The following is a 22297-nucleotide window of genomic DNA, read 5'->3' as shown; positions in this document are numbered from 1 at the left end:
ACTGTCTTTTTCTTTCCCAAAACTAACAAAATCCATCTGGATATCACTGAAAACCAGGATGAATCTCTTACTTTCTGTTGGCCAATGTCTAAAAATCAATCTGCCCCTTTCAAGTACACTGTAGAAGTTGAAATTGAATTTTTATACTGAAAGTTTTCCCTTGGGCACTGAAACAAAGGAATTTAATGAACTAACCAATTCCCGAAGGATCTGTTTACCCTATATTTTATCTCTTCCTTGCTTATCTCGGCTTCAGGAATCTCAGACACTTTTAACATTTTCTGAAGTTAAAATGAGAATTAATAGAGTTAGTTCAGTGGTGAGCTCTCTGGGGAATTCAAGGAAATGATAATGCTTTCCAGAAGGCTAAGGAACACACATGAGCTCGTGCCAAGCATAACTCATTCACTGGCAATGGGCTTTCACATTCTTTTTGTTAATTTGCTGTGTTAAGACAAGGGAAGCATCTCTAAGCCATAGTGCGTTGTTCAAAAACATTTTTCTCACGTAGACATTTTTGCCTGTATACACCAGAAAGTGGGCTGATTAAGAAACAAACTGACCAGATATAGGCTGGAAGTCATGATTCTCAAAGCTCAATTTGCCCTAAGAAACTAGAAAAGCACTTATTGGCTCAACTGGCCATCAAGGCCAAGCCAATAATACAGACCATCTGTCTCTTGTTTGCATCCCTAAATGGAGGTGTGTTTTTTCTTGCTATGCTGCTACTGTCACTGAGCTTTCTGGAAGAGTTAAAGCTAGATTGCAGGTGAGAACAATATTTCTGTGGCACCACACCCGTTTCTGTGACATCTCAGGGTGAGACCAAACGGAAAAGCCAAGAGAAGCCTAAAAGGACATGGGAATTGTATATGCCTCATCTGCCTTTATGACCAATTGTTTGTTTTTGTTTCCTCTCCAATTAATGGGACCACATTAATTGCATAAACTAAGAAACCACCTTCAGAAATAGCATTTCTCTTTAGCTGGAAACGTTTGACTTCTGCTGGGTTAGAGAAAGAATTAAAATCTGATTTTGTTGCTGTGTACTTTGTAGATTGTGAAATTGAGAAAGTAGACCTCGTGTTCCTCATGGATGGTTCTAATAGCATTCATCCAGATGACTTCAAGAAGATGAAGAAATTCTTGGCATCTATCGTTCAAGACTTCGATGTCAGTGTCAACAGAGTGCGTATAGGAGCTGCCCAGTTCAGCCACACCTACCGGCCGGAGTTTCCACTGGGAACTTTCATCGGCAAAAAGGAGATCTCCTTTCAGATTGAAAACATCCAGCAGATCTTTGGATACACGCACATTGGCTCTGCTCTCCGGCAGGTAGGGCACTACTTCCAGCCGGACATGGGCAGCCGGATCAACACAGGTACCCCGCAGGTGCTGCTGGTCCTCACAGATGGCCAGTCCCAAGACGAAGTGGCTCAGGCCGCCGAAGAGCTGAGACACAAAGGGATCGACATTTACTCCGTGGGCATCGGGGATGTGGATGACCACCAGCTCGTTCAGATCACTGGGACCGCCGATAAAAAACTGACAGTTCACAACTTTGACGAACTGAAAAAGGTCAAGAAGAGGATCGTTCGCAACATCTGTGCCTCGGGGGGTGAGAGCAGTGAGTATTGAAAGTGTCCTTCGTGTTTGTTCCTTCCCTGGGGCTGGTGGGAAAATGTAGCTTTGTGCCTTTGGATTTCAAATTAAACTTTTCACAGTTATCAAGTATTTTTTGTGACTTGTGGATTAAGAAACAGGATATTGGAGAGACTCTGTCCTTTTCTCTCCCCTTCTCCTGGGAGTACATGCCCCCTCTGTGAATGGGAATGCCTCAGCTTCAGGTGTGAGGCCGTTGTTTACACTCTGGTTGGTTTCAGAGGCTGAGGAATGTGTCCCAAAGAAATGAACTATTTGACAGACTTGGGTTGCCTGGCAACGGGGCTGCCAAGTGCTGCCACAGGTAGGGAGGGAACATCCGTAGAGGTTTAGAGCTTTGTTATGAAACTTCACTGCAGAAGTTGGTAAATATCTTCTTAAAAATTAGCACATTTTGACATTTTTCCAATAGATGGAAAGAAAGGTCTTCAAGGATAAATAGCTTTTTCTATTTTTATAAAAGTTCTGACTGGGTTAGCTGTGATTCTGTATAACTACCTGTGGATTATAACTAACCCTGGATTTCCACTTGGGAGAGGAAGGCTACACTGTTGCTAAGAGGGAGCTCTGGAAATGGACAGTTAACTGGGCTGCAAATCCCCACTCCATGGCTATTTTTTCTTGGACAAGTGGCTTAACTTTTCTAAGTTTAAAATTTTCTCCTCTGTAAAATGTGAATGACAGAACACCTAGTTCAGAAGATCACTGTGAAAATGAAATGAGAAAATGTATATGTAACGTTACCTTGAATAAGCATGACACCTGGGATGCCATTATAAAATCACTTCACTTTTGTCTACCATTGACCCATTCAGTTTATTCATGGGGGTCAGCTCTTCCCTTGCCCTCAGTCACTTTCAGGAAATAAGTGAACCTCTTCTTGGTGATGAATATGTCCATCCCCGTGGAACTATTCAAACTTCACATGAAGGTTACTGCGTGAAGGTTACTGCGCTTCCCTGCCACAGGCCACTCACCATGACAGAAGAAACTACACACGGTTGGCATTTTATCCATTGTTCCCAACCTCCCACTCTGCCTCCTTCTCCCAGGCCCTGCCCTCTTCTTACTGACCATGGTTTCTGGCCTCTCCAGAATGGGCTGGGGAAGGAGAGGAGCCAAAGAGATTCAGGAAAGTTCCTACTTGATGGCACTTTTCAGGACTTCGTTTTCTCAGTAGCCCATGTCTAAAGCTGGGCCCATTCATAATGTTTCAAAGACTTCCCCTCCTGCCCCCCACCCCCTCCACCCCCACCAAAACACATTTGTCAGAGCATTGCTGTCTCTCCACCATAGCTCCCCTGAGGACGGTGAGCATCTCTCAATTCCAGATGTTCCCTTATGCCTTTCTCAGCCTCCGGGCATCTAGTGATGCCTCCAGCTTTATCTGCTGCCAGCTCTTTGCCCCTCCAGCTGGCCTTCTTGGATGGGAGATCAGAGGAGCCCAACACAGCTCTTTCTTACATGCAGCCTATCACCTCCATGGGAAACAATTACATGTCAATTTCCCCAGTAAATACTGGAAGTTCCAGCCCCCTGGTGTGGGTGCCTCTCCTTTGCAGAGAACAGCGTGCCATCGTGTCTCATTCTTTAGAATTTCTAGGCTGTGTCATCTCCAAGTTACCTCTCAAATCTCCTCTTTCTTGACTTAAAGAGGACGTTACCTCCTCTCCTTGTGTGTGTGTGTGCTTGCAGGGAGAGACCTCATGGCACACCAACCATCCTCTCCAAAAGTGCTCCTCTAAACTCCAAGCTCAAACCTTTTATAAGACCCAGTGTGTGAGCCAAATGTTAAGAGTCCTGTCATTGGTCAGGAATTATCACCTTTGTAAATCCCACTCTACTTTCCCCGCATACTTTGGAATGTGCCTGGTGACCTCAGCCAAACCTTCCACATGACTTTCCTTTTTCACATGAAATACCCATTTCCAATTATTAGGCAGAAAATGATCCCAGAACCATCTAGTCTGTCCTAGAGAGGGTGAAAGGAAACCATGTGGAAAGTCAAAACAGCAGTCATGAATGTATAAATAAATAAATAAATAAATAAATAAATAAATAAATAAATAAACAAATAAGGAAAGTACCCTATAAAGGTAAACTTGAAGTGATTACTGTAGCAAACAAGAATGTATGAGGCCTTTGTAGCCAAGCCTGGGCTGAGGACTAATGAGGCTAGAATGATAAAGCTGATAAAGCTTCAAAAGCCTGTGCAAACATAGCAGAGGATACTAGCTCCTCTTAAATGATAAACCCCCAAATCAAGGAACTCAGACAGTAGCTTGGTGTGTCTCAAAGCAAACCAGATTCAGAGGCTGAACATCCAGCTTTGCTTCTTATTAAAATATGCACCACTTTGGAGAGGTCACTCGCCTTTCTTACTTTTCTCATTTGTGCAGTTAAATCATCTCTGTTTCTCTGATTGTACTTAGGATTCAATTTATGGGAAAGGATGGTCAGCTGCATGGAGATATGAGGGAAGAATCAGTATTTCTTGTGCATCTGTGTAGGGTCAAGCATTTTAAAGTGTTTTAAATGCATTATCTCATTAAACTCCCAAACCCTCTGTGGTTTGGTTTCATTCCCATTTATAAATGAGAAACTGGAGCTCAAAGGAATATTGGTAACCTGATCCAGATCATACAGGAGGCAACAAAGTAAGCAAATTTTGAAACCTAGGTCTGTCTGATTCCAGCCCATTTGTGGGTTGTTAAATAAGCTGCCAGTTCTCTTGATATAATCGCTGTCTAGGTTATCTGATGCTTTCATTATAAGTGATGTGCTTCAACAATTAATAGCTGAAACTTATTAAGACATCATGGGTTTATATCTCAAAAGCTGCTGCTCCCTAAGGAAGCCACTCACTGCTAAGCTGTCACTTCTGATAGCACAATCTAACACTTGTAACCTGCATGATCTGGCATCACTGGACACCCTGGAGGTGGTGAAATAACGTCGTTCAGTGTGGGAGCTCCAGACAGGCCTGGATCTGATTCCCATGTACAAGATCCACCATAATAACTATGAGACTTCTCTAAGCTTCTCTAAGTCACAGCTTCCCCTTCTGCAAAATGAGAATTAGAAGCATTTCTACTTATTCTGTGTTTCATAAGGACATGTGAGGAATGCATGGAAAGTGTGTATAAATGTTCAGCATGTCTTGGTAACTCTCACAGCGTATTACAGAGGGTATCTTGAAGTGATCTCGTTAACACAGGTACATGGAGTAATGCAGTAGTTTAGTTCACAGAAAGACAGTGTACCAAGAGTTCCTTGGTTCAGGAACTTTAATAGTTTAGTAACATTTCAGAGCCATATTCCAATTTAATGCCTCAACATGCATCAAATTCCCCTAAACAACGAAACTCCAAAGTCTGTTTTCTTATCTTCATTCATGCTTATTCTCCTGATTTTTTGGGAATCTGCCTATTCTGACCACCCAAAGGAGACCCCAGGCAGTTTTCAGGATATGGACTTGCTGCCTTTTCTGGTGTGAAGCCGTGACTGGGTAGCAAAAGAATCGAGAGTACCTCTCATCTTTTGTATCATCATGGAAGATGAGTCAAAAAGGAGATTCAGCAAAAGGCCAGTCTGATGAAGATGAAGTAGACACACCCTCAGGAATTGACTCAAGGAATGTGGGAAATATAAGGAAAAAATAGATGGTCATTTCCAACTTTTCTTGACGAGAATCTCTTTATGTTCCTGTCTTAATGGCATTCTCTAGAAAACAGAGCTTAAAGCACAGTTTATGTGCTAATACTCCAGTGGGAGTACAGTCCCAGGGAAGCAAGCGTGAGTGGAGGGAAGTGATACAGAAAAGAGAAAAGTACATACAAGATGTACATCACCAAGCTAGCTACAGCTTTTGAGAAAGCATCACTGGTACATTGGTCCTGCAGAACATCACCCAGGGAAGCCTCAGAACCACTGAACAGACCAGCCTATCAGGGGGAATAAAGGCCGGTTATCTGCCGGTTCCTTCCTTTCTATTGCCTCTCACTGGTCAGAGTTCACCGCATGGAGACTTACTCTCCCACCCTACTGCATCGTGCTATCCAGCCCTTTGGAAAACCAGATACGGGGCCAGCAGTGCGTTGTGTCTGTGGCTGAAGTAGTGGAAGGGGCCAGAGCTCCTGTGAGTTCAGCTGGGTTGGACGTGGGCACCAGAGTCATTGAGGAACTACAGCAGTGAGAATGATGGAGGCCGTGTCAAAGCCTGCCCGTCCCCCATAGTGTGGGAGACCCAGCGATGGCGGCTGCCGAGGCTCTCCAGTGGACAAATGTCCAACTCCTGGGTGTGTGTGCGGCCGGGACGGAGGGAGGGGGAGGGCAGAAGCAATCTGGGAGGTATATAAACTAGGTCTTGACCTAACTGTATTTTCTAGATCGTTCTTTCTCTTGTTTTCATCTAAGATATCCCCTTCTTTCAAATCTCCAAAGAAATTTTTTTCTTAACCCAGCTAATAACAGTCAACAGCCCAACTTTGCCCTTTGCTCAAAAACTTTTGAGAAAAGGGAAAACATCTGAAAAATCTGTCTTCTAATCTTAAAAATATACCCTATCATCTTGACAGTATTTCTTTCTTTTCTTAAAAATTTTATTGAAGTATAGTTGATTTACAATGTTGTGTTAATTTCTGCTATACAGCAAAGTGATTCAGTCATACATACATATATATATTCTTTTTCATATTCTTTTCCATTATGGTTTATTACAGGGCATTAAATATAGTTCCCTGTGCTGTACAGTAGGTCCTTGTTGTTTATCTACTTTATATATAGTAGTTTGTATCTGCTAATCCAATTTATCCCTCCCCCACCCCCTTCCCCCTTTGGTAACCATAAGTTTGTTCTCTGTGTCTGTGAGTCTGTTTCATAAATATGTTCATTTGTTTGACAGTATTTCTTAATACTAAAAGTCTGCCATCATTAACTCCAATTAAGGACTTTCTTTATAAGTCAGATAATTAAAATCAGCTTTGGGGTTTAGCAGGAGGCCATTACTATCTAGTTCAATCCTTTTTTTTTCTGTTCTTTTGTATTTTTATTTTGAAATATATAATCTTCTTATTTTTACAGACAAGAAAATTAATGCCCGGAGAGGTTAAGAGATTTGGCAGAAGTTATTTGGTAGTAACACAGAAGTGACCTGTACGGGACTAAAACTAAACTCTGCCTCCCCAATCTAGGGTTCCACACTGCTATTTGGCAAATTCTCAGAGTACTAGTTTACTTGTGTTTATCACCCTCTGTAGCCAGTCCCATGGATTACCTTCTTAATTTCCCTTGCATTTATTACCCCCTTTTGATTCCCACTCCAGTTGTTATTCTACTGATACTACAATCCTTCATTATTTCTCTTTGGAAATCCACATTTAGCCTTTTTCCTAGCCCACTTCCAGAATCATCCCTGCCTCTTCAAAGCCCTCTTGATTTGAGGCCAGATGTCCTGAAGAGTCTGCAAGGCCATTCCATGATTTGCATGGCCCACTCTCTCTAATTGTATGTAATTGTAGACATATGACTGCCACCTCTGGACTTGTTCCCCAAATTCCGTTCCTTTGATCACATTATCGTGGACTCATTTGTCAATTTGAATTAGTTAAACAAACATCAGGAACTTGTTTACTAGAGTTTATAATCTCAGTAATCTAGACAAAAAGTTAAAACGCTTTATTTTTAAAGGGGACAGTTCCCAGGAACACTCAATGACATTTTGGCATATTTGCAAATGTTTGTTTTTTCACAAGAGACTGTTTTCCTTGAGGGCAGTAATGTGTTTTGGTGAATGAATGGTTTTCTGTTCAGGGATTAAAACAATGTTCATCCAAGAGTGAAACTTTCAATCTCAAAATAGAAATGAAAGGATATAGATTTAAGAGGAAGTTTGGAAAGGACATATTCGAGTGCTTCCTTCTGACTAGTTTCTTTTTATCTCACTTTCTGAGTACTGGAGAAGACATTTTCCAATTAAGTACAGTAAAATAAGAAAACTCACCTTTCAGATGTTTCTGTGACTTTGATTTACCTCGAAGGTCATGATGAAAATTGATTATCAAATGTTTCTTCTCCCTCACCCAACTCTTTTATCATTAAAAGTGAATCAAGTTCCTGTCCCTCGTTTTAAGAACTGAAACTGATGTTTTGGTTTCAAAGACTTGCAAATGCCCAACTGAGCAGTGTGTCTGGAAGGCAGGCGTTTGTCTACACAACAAATATCTGAAAAACTGCTTCTCTAAATAATGCAAATTAAAAATAAACATCCCTCTGCCTTATTTTACCAAGCAAGCTGTGTGTGTGTGGAATTTGCTGGAAAAGGTTGAAGTTTCTAGTCAACCTAAAAGTTCTTGAAAAAAGAGTGTATATGTCATAGGATTTTACCCTTCTCATTATCTTCCTGTTAGGAGGCTCAGCTAAAATTTCAAGCCCTTGTAGTTTCTCCAGTGCTTAAATGTCTCTAGAGTTAATAAGGATGAGAGCAAAGCACTTTAAACTCAATGCTTCTCTAAGTATTTCTTAAACTCCAAAATAGCAGTGGCTTTGGCTTCCTGAGTGGCTGAGCTCTGAACACAAAGCCATCTTTGACACGGTTGAATATGGGTAATTTGGTACCCAGTTTCTTCACTTGAAGGACTCCAACCAAGCGAGATCTCAAAGGGTCTCACGGAGTCTCTTTCTTTCTACTTTTTCTTTTCTGAGTGGATGTTAGGAGACAAAAAGAGGAATCAAAGATTCTTTTCAGAAAGATAAATCATCAAAATCATTCCTTTAGGAGTCTTTTGTGATTTATTTTTTCTAAATTACTTTCGCTATTCAAATGTTTTTATATTTCCCTTATAATTATAATTTAATATTTGTTGAATGACCTCAGTTATAAATAGCATGATATGAATTTCCTATTTTAGACTGTTAACATTTCCACAACATATTTCAGCTATTTAAGTGACTACATAGCTTTCTCAATGGACACAATGAAATCTTTCAGAACTTCATTATAGAATCATCTAGATTTTATAAATGCTAAAAAAATAACACTTTAACAGGTTGTGAAAGAGTGATTCTGAGCCTCTTCCATTATTCACTCATACTCTTTCTTTTTTTCCAACTTTATAACTGGGACAGAAACAAGAATTCCAAGTCCCGTGATTCAGACATGACATCCAAGTCAAATAAAGCTATTTGTTAGTCTAATAAGATTTGCTTTTCCCTTGAATCCTAGATTGCTTTGTGGACATTGTGGTGGGATTTGACATCTCAACTCAGCAGAATGGGCAGACTTTGCTTGAAGGTCAGTCTTGGATGGAAACTTACCTTCAAGACATCTTACATGCCATCAGGTCCCTCAGTGGGGTAAGCTGTGAGGTGGGCACAGAGACTCAGGTTAGTGTGGCTTTTCAAGTGACCAATGCCATGGAAAAATATTCCCCCAAGTTTGAGATCTACAGTGAAAACATACTGAACAGCTTGAAGGATATAACAGTTAAAAGACCATCTCTTCTCAACGCAAACCTCTTGAGTTCTCTGTGGGGTGCATTTCAGAATAAATCAGCTGCTCGGGGAAAGGTAACTTGGTTTTATTTTATTTATTGGTCTTTGGTGCAATGACTTCCTTTCTACTCATTTTTCTTTTTTGAATACTTTCCTAGGTGGTTCTCTTATTTTCAGATGGATTGGATGATGATGTTGAAACACTTGAACAAAAATCTGATGAACTTAGAAAAGAAGGTACCAAGCATGGGGAGGACTGGGAAAGGAGTGTTGATGAACTTTATAATCTCAAAACTCATTTCTAACTCTTACATTTCCAGACACTCAAATAGCACTGAATTTGCCAGCCTCTCCACTCTGGATGCACTTGGCAGAGCAAATGAGCTCTCACAGCATTTTGGCACCTACTTTTTCCTCTCCCCATATGAAACAGCACTGAATACAGTGTCCTATCCTTTCTCTCATATTACTTTATTTCTTCTTCCTAAGCTTTCCTGGAGGATGTTCCTGTTTCCCTTGCCCTGCATTATCTAATATTGCTATGTCTTTAGTGTCAGCAGAAGTGAACCATGTATATTTCTCCTTGATTAAGGAATGGGAGAGTTGGATTATTTTCTTCTAACACTCTTAAAGTTTCCAGAGTTACAAGCAGTGTTGGACAAGTTTACTCATGTTTTGGGACTTCATAATCAGTTCCTTCCTTCAGATAACAGATGGACCAACTATGGTGTTTATGAGTTTGTAAAGCTCTGGCACCAGGCTTTCAGCTTTAGAAACCAATGCCCATTCTGACTCATTGTCAGTTCATACTAAAATATGGATCAGTGGAAGAAAAATGCATTCACATGTTCCAGTTTGACTGAAAATAGAAATACGTTTTTATAAGTGGATGTAATTGGTACTCCACCCAGACCCCTTTACAGACAGCTTCCCCCATCCTCCAGCTGCTAACACATTACCCACAGGTTCCCCTTTCTCTGAGGAATTGCCCTTTGCCAGTGGAAGCCACCTTACCTGGAATGTTACTTCCCATCCCACCCCTGGACAGCAGGTAGAGTTCAGAGACTTGGACCTTTGCCTCAAGGTGGTGCCAGTTGTGTAGTGTAACTCATGCTCCAGAGTTCCCAAGGGATCAGGATGACGCTAGATGTTAGCTGAAACACTGTCTTGCTCAGATCTTTCCACAGTCCTACCCTGCTTACCTTTGTCCCCTTCTTTCAGAGAGTGCTTCCTCAATAAATTGTGTGTGTCCAAATTGCTGTCTCAGACTCTGCTTCTAGGGAATTTAGCCTAAGACATCTGTTTCCCAGGTTAACTATGAGGCTGATTAGATTTTGTCTTTTCTGTCTGGTTCTCTTTCCTCCATCTTAAACAAATTGCTGAATTCACAACTGAAGAGTAAGAATTTTTATTTTATTTACTAAATCTGCTTCTCTTTATTCTGTCAAGTCTTGGCCTTTTTTCCTAATCTGAAGTGGAGATATTAATGAAGACCGAGAACAGGACCCTAGAGTGGGTGGGTAGGGTTTTCTCAATTTCAGCTTTTCTTTTGTGGGGGAAAGATGTTTCTCTTACAGACAACATAAGAGTTTTCTCCAGGAAGTTTCTCTCGGAACACCCAGATTTCTAAGACCAATCTTCTTTCTTCCAACTCCCAAGGAAAAATAGTAAATGAGTTTCAACTTCAGAAGCTAGATTTTGAATATCCTCAGAAATTTAGAATCCTTTTTTCAATATTCAAAAATCAATTATATTTCAAAATGCTAATGAAAAACTGGAAAACAAAATTCAAAAAGCCATTTACAATGTACACACAACTTGAAATACTGAGGTATACATTTAACAAAATATACTTGTTTGTTTGCTGAAATTACTAAACAATGATAAAAAGACTCAATATGGTTAAATTTCAATTTTCTCCAAACAAATCTATAGATTCAATTAAATCGCAGTCAAAATCATAGTAGGATATTTGTTAATCTAGAAAAGCTGGTTCAAAATGTATGTGGAAATGCAAATGAGCCAAAATAGCCAAAAAAACTTTGAAAAAGTGGCAAAAGTTGGAGGACTCACACTAGCTACAGTCTGAATGGGAAAGATAAAGGGGTGTGGGCCATAATGTTCTTTGAAAAGTGTCGAATGTCTCTCAATAGGAACAAAGAGCACCTCTGGCTCTGGCTTCCCTTATCTAAATATAGATGATTTCAATTGATGCTGAGCCCTGTGATCTGTTAACCCAGGAGATCCTCCCTAACTTGAGGCCCAGAATCTATACATGTAAACTGTGCCATCACTGTGGAACAAGAGTAGACCAGGAGAAAAGTATCCTCAATGATGGATATCACTTTAATCCATGTGGATTGGGGTATGAATCAGTTTCTTCATTTCAAAAAATCCAGTACTTTAGAATCTTCTCAGTGATTCTTTATTCTCCCAATTTTTGAAATCTTTTCTTTCTTAATTCATTTTTTAGGAATTGAAGATACTATTTAAGATCATATGACTCATGTACTGGATGAGTCTGAAAGGATCAAGTCCTCCATCCTATAATTTGAAAAGCAGTTACAAATTATAGTTATATGGGTATTTTCTGCAAATAAACAATCCCATGGTTCTCATAACTCTTATTAAACTTTTACATTTCCTGGAACTTATAAGAAAAATCAGATGTGAGATCTTTTTCCCTTATAGATAGACCCACTGTCATGCCTTCTTTTCATCATTAAACGCCAGTTGATGAACTCAGCATTCTTCATTGCCTCTCCCAGCCCTCATCGCTCTTCTCCCCATCCTTCTCACTCTTGGAAGAGTGACAAGCTGTCTTTGTTTGCTTGAAACAAGTCAGAGACTGTCAGCACTAAAACCAGGAAAGTTCGGGCCAACCAGGACAAGGTGGTCACCTTACTCTTTGGTGATTCTTCCTTTATTCCACTTCAGCAACCACACTGTTTGTGTCTCTTAGAACTTGAGCCTCCCACTCTGTCCCTAAAACTGTGTTCTCTTCATTCTCCTCTTCCTCTCAGAGTCATACTTCTATCATATAAGAAAGCACTCTTAACTCTGCCAAGTCCTTGAACATTCTTTATCTATTCTGGGCCATTGGTTTTTAAGTCCCATCCAAAGAATTCTTCACCTATCCCTAATAAAATGAGAAAAGTTATGCCAATATAGTCATGTTTTCATAAAACTAAATTTATTCAACTTTAGGACTGCTCTTTATGATTATGTCCTTAGTACATTGTTGTTATTAAAATGGACTCAGAGTGTAGGCTTTGGAGTCAGGCTGTCTGGGGTAAACCTTTGCTTGTTTGTAAAATAGAGCTGTAATCGCACTTACCTATAACGCTGTGCTTGTATCTTACAAATAAGATAATGCATGTAAAGCACGTAGGCAACTTCCTGGCACACAGTAATTATTAATAAACGAGAGCACAGTTGTTGCCATGGTTACCTCTACCCTAATGATTGCCAGGTTTATTACTATCATCATTTAATGTCCTTACTTTGCAAAATAAGTCAAACTTTTGTTAGTCTCTAAAAGTTTTATTTGAAGTATTCTATAAACTTCCAAGCCTATGAGCCACAGCTCTGGTTGGTTATATGACATTTGTTCCTGATTGCCTGACAAGAGGTCCTTTACTGTCCCTTGTACCTATAATTCCAACTGGATTGTCATTTAGAGCTATGCTTCTCAAATTTTAATGTGCATATGAATCACCTGGGGATTTTATTAAAATACAGATTCTGATTCTGTGGGACTAAGGTGGGGCCTGAGATTCTGCACTTCTGATGAGCTTCCGGGTGAAGGCAGTGCTGCTGCTCCAAGGATCTCCCCTTCAAGTGGCAAAAGTTTAGAACACTTCTTTTCTTGACATATGAATTCCTCTGTGCTTTAGCATGCTCTATGGACTCTTCATCATTATTATTATTATTATTATTATTGTTATTATTATTATTATTGAAGTATAGTTGATTTACAATGTGTTAGTCTCTGGTGTCCAGCAAAGTGATTTAGATGTATATAGATATATTCTTTTTCATATTCTTTTCCATCATGGTTTATTACAGGATATTGGATATAATTGCCTGTGCTATACAGTAGGACCTTGATGTTTATCTATTTTATATATAGAAGTTTTTATCTGTTAATCCCAAACTCCTAATTTTTTCCTCCCCCACCCGCTTTCCCCTTTGGTAACCATAAATTTGTTTTCTATGTCTGTGAGTCTGTTTCTGTTTTGTAAATAAGTTCATTTGTATCATATTTTAGATTCCACATATAAGTGATATCATATGGTATTTGTCTTTCTCTTTCTGACTTCACTTAGTATGATAATCTCTAGGTCCATCCATGTTGCTGTAAATGGCATTTCTTCATTCTTTTTTATGGCTGAATAATATTCCATTGTGTATATATGTATGTATGTGTATATATATATATATATATATATATATATATATATCACATCTTCTTTATATCCATTCATCTATTGATGGACATTTACATTGCTTCCATGTCTTGGCTACTGTGAATAGTGCTGCTATGACCATTGGGGTGCATGTATCTTTTTGAATTAGAGTTTTCTCCAGATATATGCCCAGGAGTGGGATTGTTGGATCATATGGTAGTTCTATTTTTAGTTTTTTGAGGAACCTCCATACTGTTTTCCATAGTGGCTGCATCAATGTACATTCCAACCAACAGTGTAGGAGGGTTCCCTTTTCTCTGTGGACTCTTAAACTCACTATCTTACTTCATATCATCAGAGAACTCAAGGATCTGTTATAATTTATTATATAAATTATTCTCCAATTTAGTTTGTTTTGAAAAATGGAATTCCTTTTGTTCTCTGATGATGGTCTTGTCACTTGACAGTTTTACAGTTGGGGGAAGTGGACAGTAAAATGAGTGTTCCTCTTGCAACTGGTTTCCTGGAATAACAACTTAGATACATATGCAAAAAGATTAAAGTAACCAAACTCCCCTCACCTGGAGAATTGTCAACTGTGTTGGCTAGGCCTGAATGCCCTCATCACAGTTGCTCTGGATGGAGCCACCAATTCCAATGACCTGGCTGACCTTCTTTACATTGAATTTGGGAAAGGATTTGAGTACAGGACACAGCTCACTCTTGGGATGAGGGATCTTGGGAGCCGACTGTCAAAGCACCTGGTAAGTTATTCAGAAAAAGCTGGTGAGTTTAAACTTTCTATTTGTTTTGTATATAGGCTTCATATTTAGGCTTATGAATTTGAACTAATTTTGTTCATTTGGGAGTGAAGTCAGGCTTTTCTGATTTCGTGCAAAGCCCAAATAAGAGGGTGTTTTGAAAGAAATGTAATATAGTAGACAGATGTCAAAGCATGTTTCTTTTTGTTGTTGTTATTTATTTATTTATTGAAATATGGTTTATTTACAATGTCGTATTAATTTCAGGTTACAAAGTGATTATTCAGTTTATATATATATATATATATATATATATATATAACCTTATAGGTTATTAAAAAGTATTGAGTATAGATCCCTGTGCTATACAGTAAGTCCTTGTTGGTTATCTATTTTATATATAGTATGTATATGTTAATCTCAAACTTATAATTTATCCTCCCCCCCCCACTTTCCCCTTTGGTAACCATAAGTTTGTTTCCTATGTCTGAAAGCATGTTTAATTTATATGCTTGGCAAAAAAAAAAAAAAAAAGAAGAAGAAGAAGAAACTAAATAGCACCTACAATCCTGCCCAAATTACAGTCAATAAACGTAAGCGCCCAAGAGTGTCTGACCAGTAGGGGTGACTTGGCTGCTCCCTCAGCCAGCCAGTTTTCACATCCCTTGCAGATCCTAAGTGCCATGACTCACCACACTGAATATCATTCTTCTGTTTAAGATGTGTGTTTTCTATATAAAATAGATACCTAATAAGAGCCTGCTGTATAGCGCAGGGAACTCTACTCTGAAGATTCTTTTCTATGGGAAAAGAATCTTAAAAGGAATGGATATATGTATATGTATAACTGATTCACTTTGCTGTACACCTGAAACTAACACAACATTGTAAATCAACTATACTCCAATAAAAATTAAAAAAAAAAAAGATGTGTGTTTTCTCTGCAACATGACCTGTGAATGAGAGCCAAATCCATTGAGAGTTCAACTAAGAAAAGAGCATCTCATCCAATCTTGGAAGAAAAACTAGTGATGTGATGATAGACCTCCTGTGATATACTTTAGAATGAAAAGTTTTTTAAAGGTTGTCTTGACTGACAGAGATTTTTGCTTTATGATCTATTTTTAGAACCTAACACCTAGATAAGATACATCGCAATCCTATTTCTTTCAGAAACATACAAGAATTCAACTAGCTTGGTGAAATATTACCAAGATATCTAGCACTACTTTCACCTTTAATGAATGGCTGATAATTTGTAATTTGCTTATAATTTATAAAATCTGTAATCAGCATATCAAGACACTTTCCAATAAGGTTCTAGCTCCTGCTACTTTCTGCCTATAGAGTTTGTTTATAGATATGTGACAGTGTGTTCAGTGTAGTAATTATGTAAAAATAATTACTTAGAGAATATGGAAGTTTTGTTGTAATTTCTTTCTACATAGGAAGACGGTGTCTACTTTACAAAAAAATTTTTGTATCTACTACTCTTTGAAATGTGTAATTTCAAATTGATAATCCATAGAGGGAGGAAGTTATTCTTCAAACTAGCCTATCACTTTTTAGATATCACATAAATGCAACACTGTATAAGAAAATTTTAATTTTAGAAATAGCCAGTTTTAATGTTAATAGTAAAAGAGTTGATGCTGTAGGATTTTAGTGATGCAAAGAAAATTGATATCATCTAACATGAGATCACAGAATCCATTTTGTTGTTGTTATTTGGTTTCACACATTTCAAGTTTTATTGGGTTTTCAGGGGAAAAAAACGGAGAGTTTTCTAATGTCAGAAAAGAAACATTATACAATAAGAAACAATTAAAGAGGGGAAGTTGCTAAGTGATTATCACAAAAGATTTTCATTTTTCATCACACTATAATTTTGATAGGAAACTTCTCAACACAAAGTCTGATTCTACCCCACTAAGGCAAAGCATAGTATTTATTGCAAGCAGAATTTTCGTAAAAATAAATCTTGTGGGTTAATTGTAAAAATGCAGTGGAATATGTCCATTTTTTAGGGGATGACTAACTAGGTGCAGGATGAAATTCACTCAAATTTTTTTGCCAAAAAAACATTTTTTTTCTGGCCAGACTATAAAATGTGACCGGAGTATAAAATCTCTTCATGTGCCCACCCTCTACAGCAAGTGCTTCTGAATTGTTGGACATGTAATTGGTGTCTTTGAAATCCTGTCCCACACAAACTGTTCTGGAAGTGTTGACCATTGAACTCCATGCCAAGCAGTGTGACATTGGACACTGTCTATATCCTCTGGCATACAAAGATTTCACAAAACAAGAAAAGGAGAAAAGAGCATGTATTCATTCTATTGAACAAAATATTAGGGGCAGAATTATATAGGGTAATTAACAATACCATGGTCAGTGCTGGGATGGTGTGGGCACAGGAGATCTCATTAATAAATCTGTGCAATGAATTGGCCGTGGCTAAACTGATGCCTTTTTGAGAACACAAAATGTCTTTGAGTTGATTCTGAATTCCTCATATGGTGCAGATCACAGAAGGAAAGATGGAAGGTAAAGAATGTCTCCTGCATCCTCTCCAGAGCACTGTCACTTGAGTGGTGAACAGCTTTCTCAAATCACATCCCTGAGCTTGTGTGGTGTGTGATTTGGGAAGTGATGCCACCAAATGTAATGTATTCCTATCCTCCCCAAGGTCAATGTTGCAGAAAGGACATGCTGCTGTTTATTCTGCAAGTGCATTGGAGGAGATGGCACAGTGGGAGACCCTGGACCAGCAGGGGAAAAGGTGATTTTAGTTACGATCATGGCTTACTTTATTTGAATACAATATATTTTTCAGACCCAAGTTTAGGTAGAAATAAGGGATGTTTTTAGCTTCTAGGTAGAAGCTCCTCTTCTTATATGTCATACTCCTCTTCTTATATGTCAGATTCGATAGCTTTTTCTTGGCTTTCTAAATTGGATACTTGAAAAAACCTTTCTATACAAGTATCAAGAGAAAAACTGCAGAGATCATTGATTATCCCATGTTCTGGCAGTGATGACCATGATGCAGAAAAATAAACTGTGATCTCTCATGTTGAATAATGAAAACCTCCTGAATACTGATGAGTTATTTCAATTTCCACTTTTAATAGAAGCAGAGGAATTTAAATAAAGTAGGGAATAGGTTGTGCAGTCTGCTGAAAAACTAGATCAGATCACCCTGTCATAGCAAGAGACACTAAGATGTTTTATTCAGCTCTAGCCGGACCAAAATGTTGCCAAGTAAAACAGGCCAAGCATAAAAACAATAACTAACAACAGGTTCGTGTATTTCCTAACCCAAAGAAGTTGATGTATCCTTATGTAAAAATATGATTTGGGGCTCGAGGAAATGTTCAAATATGTATAAACATACTATGGGTGTGTTTAACAATTTCAGTACTGCTTATTTACATGTGTGTTTGATTTTTGAATAATTTATAGATAGCACTATAAGTTTCAAATCACCATGGCTGTCTCTCTGAAGAAAGTTTTTGGGCTAATTATTTCCTGAATGCTTTGATTTCATGTAAAGAGAATGACAGAATTTTTAAATTATTTATTTATTTAATATTTATTTATTTATTTGGTTGCACTGGGTCTTATTTGCGGCAGGTGGGCCCTTTAGCTGTGGCATGCGGACTCTTAGTTGCAACATGCATGTGGATCTAGTTCCCTGACCAGGGATCAAACCCGGGTCCCCCTGCATTGGGAGCACGCCGTCTTACCCACTGCACCAACAGGGAAGTCCCAAGAATGGTAGAATTTTTTTTAAAACAAGTCTCAGAAATAACAATGGAAAGAAATGTGTGTGGTCTATTTTATGTGTAGCATAAATCCTCAAAAAGAACTTTTTAATGAAAAGAGGATAATTCTAGTCTGTCAGAAGCAAATATAGCTTTATTCATTTGAATGCTTGTCTAGAAAAAAAACTCCAGCTCTATATATAACACCTGAGAGAGTTATGGAAAATATTATGATTCACACACACACATGCACACACACACACACACACACACACGCACACACCCTTGAGTTATCTGGATACTTGTCTCAAAATTCCATTTATTTTTATGTGTATAAATGCAGCTTAGGTTGTGGAGGGGGAACCGTTTTTTTCAAACTCATACTATTCTACATGAAGTAAAACTGTAAAGTTGAAGAATTTTGCTTGATTACCTCTGGTTTTTGGCCTATGGAGTGCTAATGTATCCTTCCTTTCTTTATTTCCAGGGACCCCCAGGTTTTAAAGGCAGTGAAGGCTACCTGGGAGAGGAGGGCATTGCTGTAAGTCAAGGTTTTCTCCAGCTCCATTTATTCCTAAGAACATATCTATAATATGAAATCATTTGTGTCAATTCAGAAGGAAGCAAGAAAAGTCAAGTTCTAAGGATTCATAGGCAAAGTCTGAGGTCTTTCCTAATCTTCATCAGGCTTCTGGTGGTCACAAGTGTTTTATTAACCTACTGTCTCCTCTTTGACTATCCACCAACGTTGTATAATAAACTCAATGCAAAAGTTATCTTTTTCACTGAGGGAGTCAAATCACTGCCATTTCCCCCTTTCTGATCCATTTTGCTTGAGTAAACCAACTCACCACACTGCTTATCAAAGACTTCGCCCTTTCTTGCATCTGTTCATCCATCTATCTTTCCTTCCTTCCTTCCTTCCTTCCTTCCTTCCTTCCTTCGTTCCTTTCTTCCTTCCATCCATCCATTTAACAAGTGTATATTAAGCATCTTACAATTTACCACATTATTTATCAAAGACCTCACTTATAAATGCACTCATCATTCATTTAACAAATATATATTAAGATGCCTTACCATGTGCCAGGCACAGTGCCAGGCCCTGGAAATAAAAATAAAGAAAGAGAAGAAAAACTATGGCTCCTATCTCAGGTAATTTCCAGACTAGTGGAAAGGCAAATGAGACAACAGTAGTTCCAGTCGTTATACACAAGGACTCTACTAGAGGTATAATGCAGTGCAATGTGATGGAGTGTGGCCGTGCAAATACCTAACAGCGTCAGGTAACAGCCCTGGTGACAGTTAGGGCTTGGGAGAGGAAGACTGTAGACAGGGGTTGATGGTTGGGCAGGTATCTGAAGGACAGATAGAACTTTCTCTAGGTAAAGTTTGTGGGGAGAACATTCTACTACAGGGAGAATAGTGTGATCAAGTGTGTGTAACAGAACTGTGTATTTGCAGAATAACATATGGTCAACATGGCCAGAACCCAGGACCATGAGAGGAGGTTGTATGGCAAGCAAGACCCAGAGTACTGGGTGTCTTGAATACCCTGTGGAAGACTTAGAAGGTGTCTTCCAATTGATGGGCATAATTCAATGATGTTAAGCACAGGACTAAAAATGGTTAGGGTATGGGTTTAGAAAGCATGATCAGGCAACATCACGGAGGATGATAAGGTAAGGATTACAGGTAGAAGTCTTGCAGTAGTAGGTGCAAGACAAAGAGGTCCCAATTTTAGTTTAGGGCAGTATGAATAGATATGTTAAGGAGGTTGAGTGGACGTAACCTGGTGACAACTTGGAGACAGAGATGCTGAGGATGACATCTTTGTTTCCAGCTCACAAGACTGCACAGACTGGTGGGGTTACCAAGACAAGGATTGCAGAAGCAGTTCTTTGTTTAAGAGAGAAAGAGAGAAGGGAGATGGAATTTGGTCTAAAAATCTGCCTCTTGCTTAGACCATACCTAGAGCATCCTGCTCTGATGTCTCACCAATTATTCATTATCTGTTCCTGGAATATCTCCTGAAATCTTGAGAATGCATTTTAGCAGCCAGTTGTTTGCATGTCTGTTTTATTTAGATGCTACCCCACCCTGGGAAGTATCCAGGTGGGATCCAACACAAACAGCTGTCATCAGAGTGTCTCTGATTCACTTGCATTCTCAGTTTTTATAAGCATGAATTCTGTGTTGTAAACCATGAGTAGTTGCAAATTTTTTTTCCAACACAAAAGCTGTCAAATTTCCAAGACAGATTCCAGATGACAATAGAAAAAGCTTACCTGAATATGTGCTCTTTCTCAGGGGGAAAGAGGAACCACTGGACCAATGGGAGAGCAAGGTACTAAAGGATGCTATGGTGCCAAAGGTCCTAAGGTAAGGGTCACGTAAGACACTGTGAAGTCTTCCCAACATTAATTTCTTCCTACGCTAACCCCTGCTGTCCTTTCTATTTTCAGGGAAACAGGGGACTAAGTGGACAGGAGGTATCGTACCAAATATCATTTATCTGCCCATCTGTTATCTAGAAATGTTTTTATTTTTGAGATGATTGACCAGTAGATTTCACAAATGAAGTTTCTGTTGACCTTCCTTTTTTATTGCTAACCATTTCATTTTGTTTACTCTTGCCTTTTATTGCAGGCAATGTATACTATTTGTTGAGTTTCTGTGACTCAGTAATCTTTGATAGAACCCAGGGCCAGCCTAGCAAAGACCCTGTATATGGAACACAAAATTAGACTTTTTGTTTGGTGTCTGGCTTCTTTCCACATAAATGCAATGCACTCTATTCTGATCACATCTGTCTTTTCAGGGAGAAGTTGGGGAAAGTGGAATTGATGGGTTAAATGGAGAACAGGTAGAGCCTTCTCTTTGTACCATGAAGACCCTTCTGAGCTATTTCTCACTAAGAAAATGGGAATTTGAGTTTATTCTTCTCTGTCTTTAGGGTGAAAATGGTCTTCCAGGAGCAAAAGGAGAAAAAGGAGATGAAGGAGCCCAGGTAGGTATTCAATAAAGGGACAACATGAAAACTGTGCTGGGAATTAAAGGTGTGATTAACAGTAAATCAGCTACCCCAGGTATATCAGTCAGCTAGGGCCACAAAATTGCTTTGTGATGATCACAAGACCTCAATCACATGCAACAATAAACATTTATTTATTTGTGTCTGAGAAGTTCAGCTGATCAAGGCTGAGCGTGGCTGACCTTCACTCATGTATCTCTAGGTTGGCTGGGGGCTTTGTTTCACTTGTCTCTTATCTCCTTCTGGGACTGGAGAGCTGCCTGGCCATGTTGACCTGACCTTTTCATGGCTGTGGCAGAAGAACAAGGGAGCAAGTAGAAACACACAAGCTCTCTCAAGGCTTCTTGGGGCCTAGGCTTGGAGCTCTCATGGCAACATTTGCATCTCTTTCTGTTGGCCAGATCAAGTCACAGCCAAACTCAGGGGTAGGGAATCTTACCCCACCACAGTTGAAAGGCACTGCAGAGTTTCACGGCAAAGGGAATAGATACAGAGAAAAGTGAAGAACTGGGGGTAATCTTGAAAAGAAACTACCATACTAAGAACAGTCACAGGGTGTTGGTGAGAGCCTTGGGGTCGGCAGCACTCTGAAGGTGTCTGTCACCCCTTTCCATCTGGAAAAAATCCCAGCAGCAGCCATACTTCCACCATCCACTTTATCTGTCTTGAGAGTGTGAACAGCTGAGTCAAGAACCCACTTCCTAGCTGATGCAACCCCTTTGGGGAAAATGGATAATCTCTCTGAATCTCAGCTGCCTCACCAAAAGAAAGATAAAAAACAATACCTGCCACATAAAGTAGTTGTAAAAACTGAACAAGACAACAAATGTGTCTGGAACACAGCGTTCAGCACTGTGGCAAATACTTGAGGTCACTTTTAAAGTATTTGTACGATGCCTGAAACTATCAGTTGTTCCTCTTTCTAGTTTCAAAGTAACTTTAGCAGGAAAATATTTAATAATTCAAATCAGGGAGAAGATAAGCTCTTCGTTTTTATTAATGTTATTTAAAATTCTTATCTTGTCCTTCTTCTGATTTGTGTTAACTTTAGGGAATCCCAGGAGAGAGAGGGATTCCTGGTGACCATGGAGCAAAGGGCCTGTGTGGAGACCCTGTAAGTGCTGGGACTCGGGGGCTGCAAACTAACGTCATGTCAGGGCTTGTTTCCCATCA

The 22297-nt window shown here is 39.1% G+C and overlaps 1 protein-coding gene across 1 annotated transcript in view; it reads left to right on the top strand.

The window, feature by feature from the left end:
- The window catches only part of COL6A6 (collagen type VI alpha 6 chain), a 109899-nt gene that overhangs the window by 12608 nt on the left and 74994 nt on the right, over positions 1-22297 (top strand). Inside the window, 11 exon segments of the mRNA XM_007462424.1 lie at positions 1058-1627; positions 8885-9228; positions 9312-9390; positions 14172-14326; positions 17013-17105; positions 18578-18631; positions 20401-20472; positions 20556-20582; positions 20912-20956; positions 21047-21100; positions 22176-22238. Coding sequence (XP_007462486.1) covers positions 1058-1627; positions 8885-9228; positions 9312-9390; positions 14172-14326; positions 17013-17105; positions 18578-18631; positions 20401-20472; positions 20556-20582; positions 20912-20956; positions 21047-21100; positions 22176-22238 — 1556 coding nt within the window.

Source organism: Lipotes vexillifer, unplaced genomic scaffold, assembly GCF_000442215.2.
Source record: "Lipotes vexillifer unplaced genomic scaffold, Lipotes_vexillifer_v1.1 scaffold884, whole genome shotgun sequence".
NCBI lineage: Eukaryota > Metazoa > Chordata > Mammalia > Artiodactyla > Lipotidae > Lipotes > Lipotes vexillifer.
This window is presented reverse-complemented; position numbering and strand designations above follow the sequence as displayed.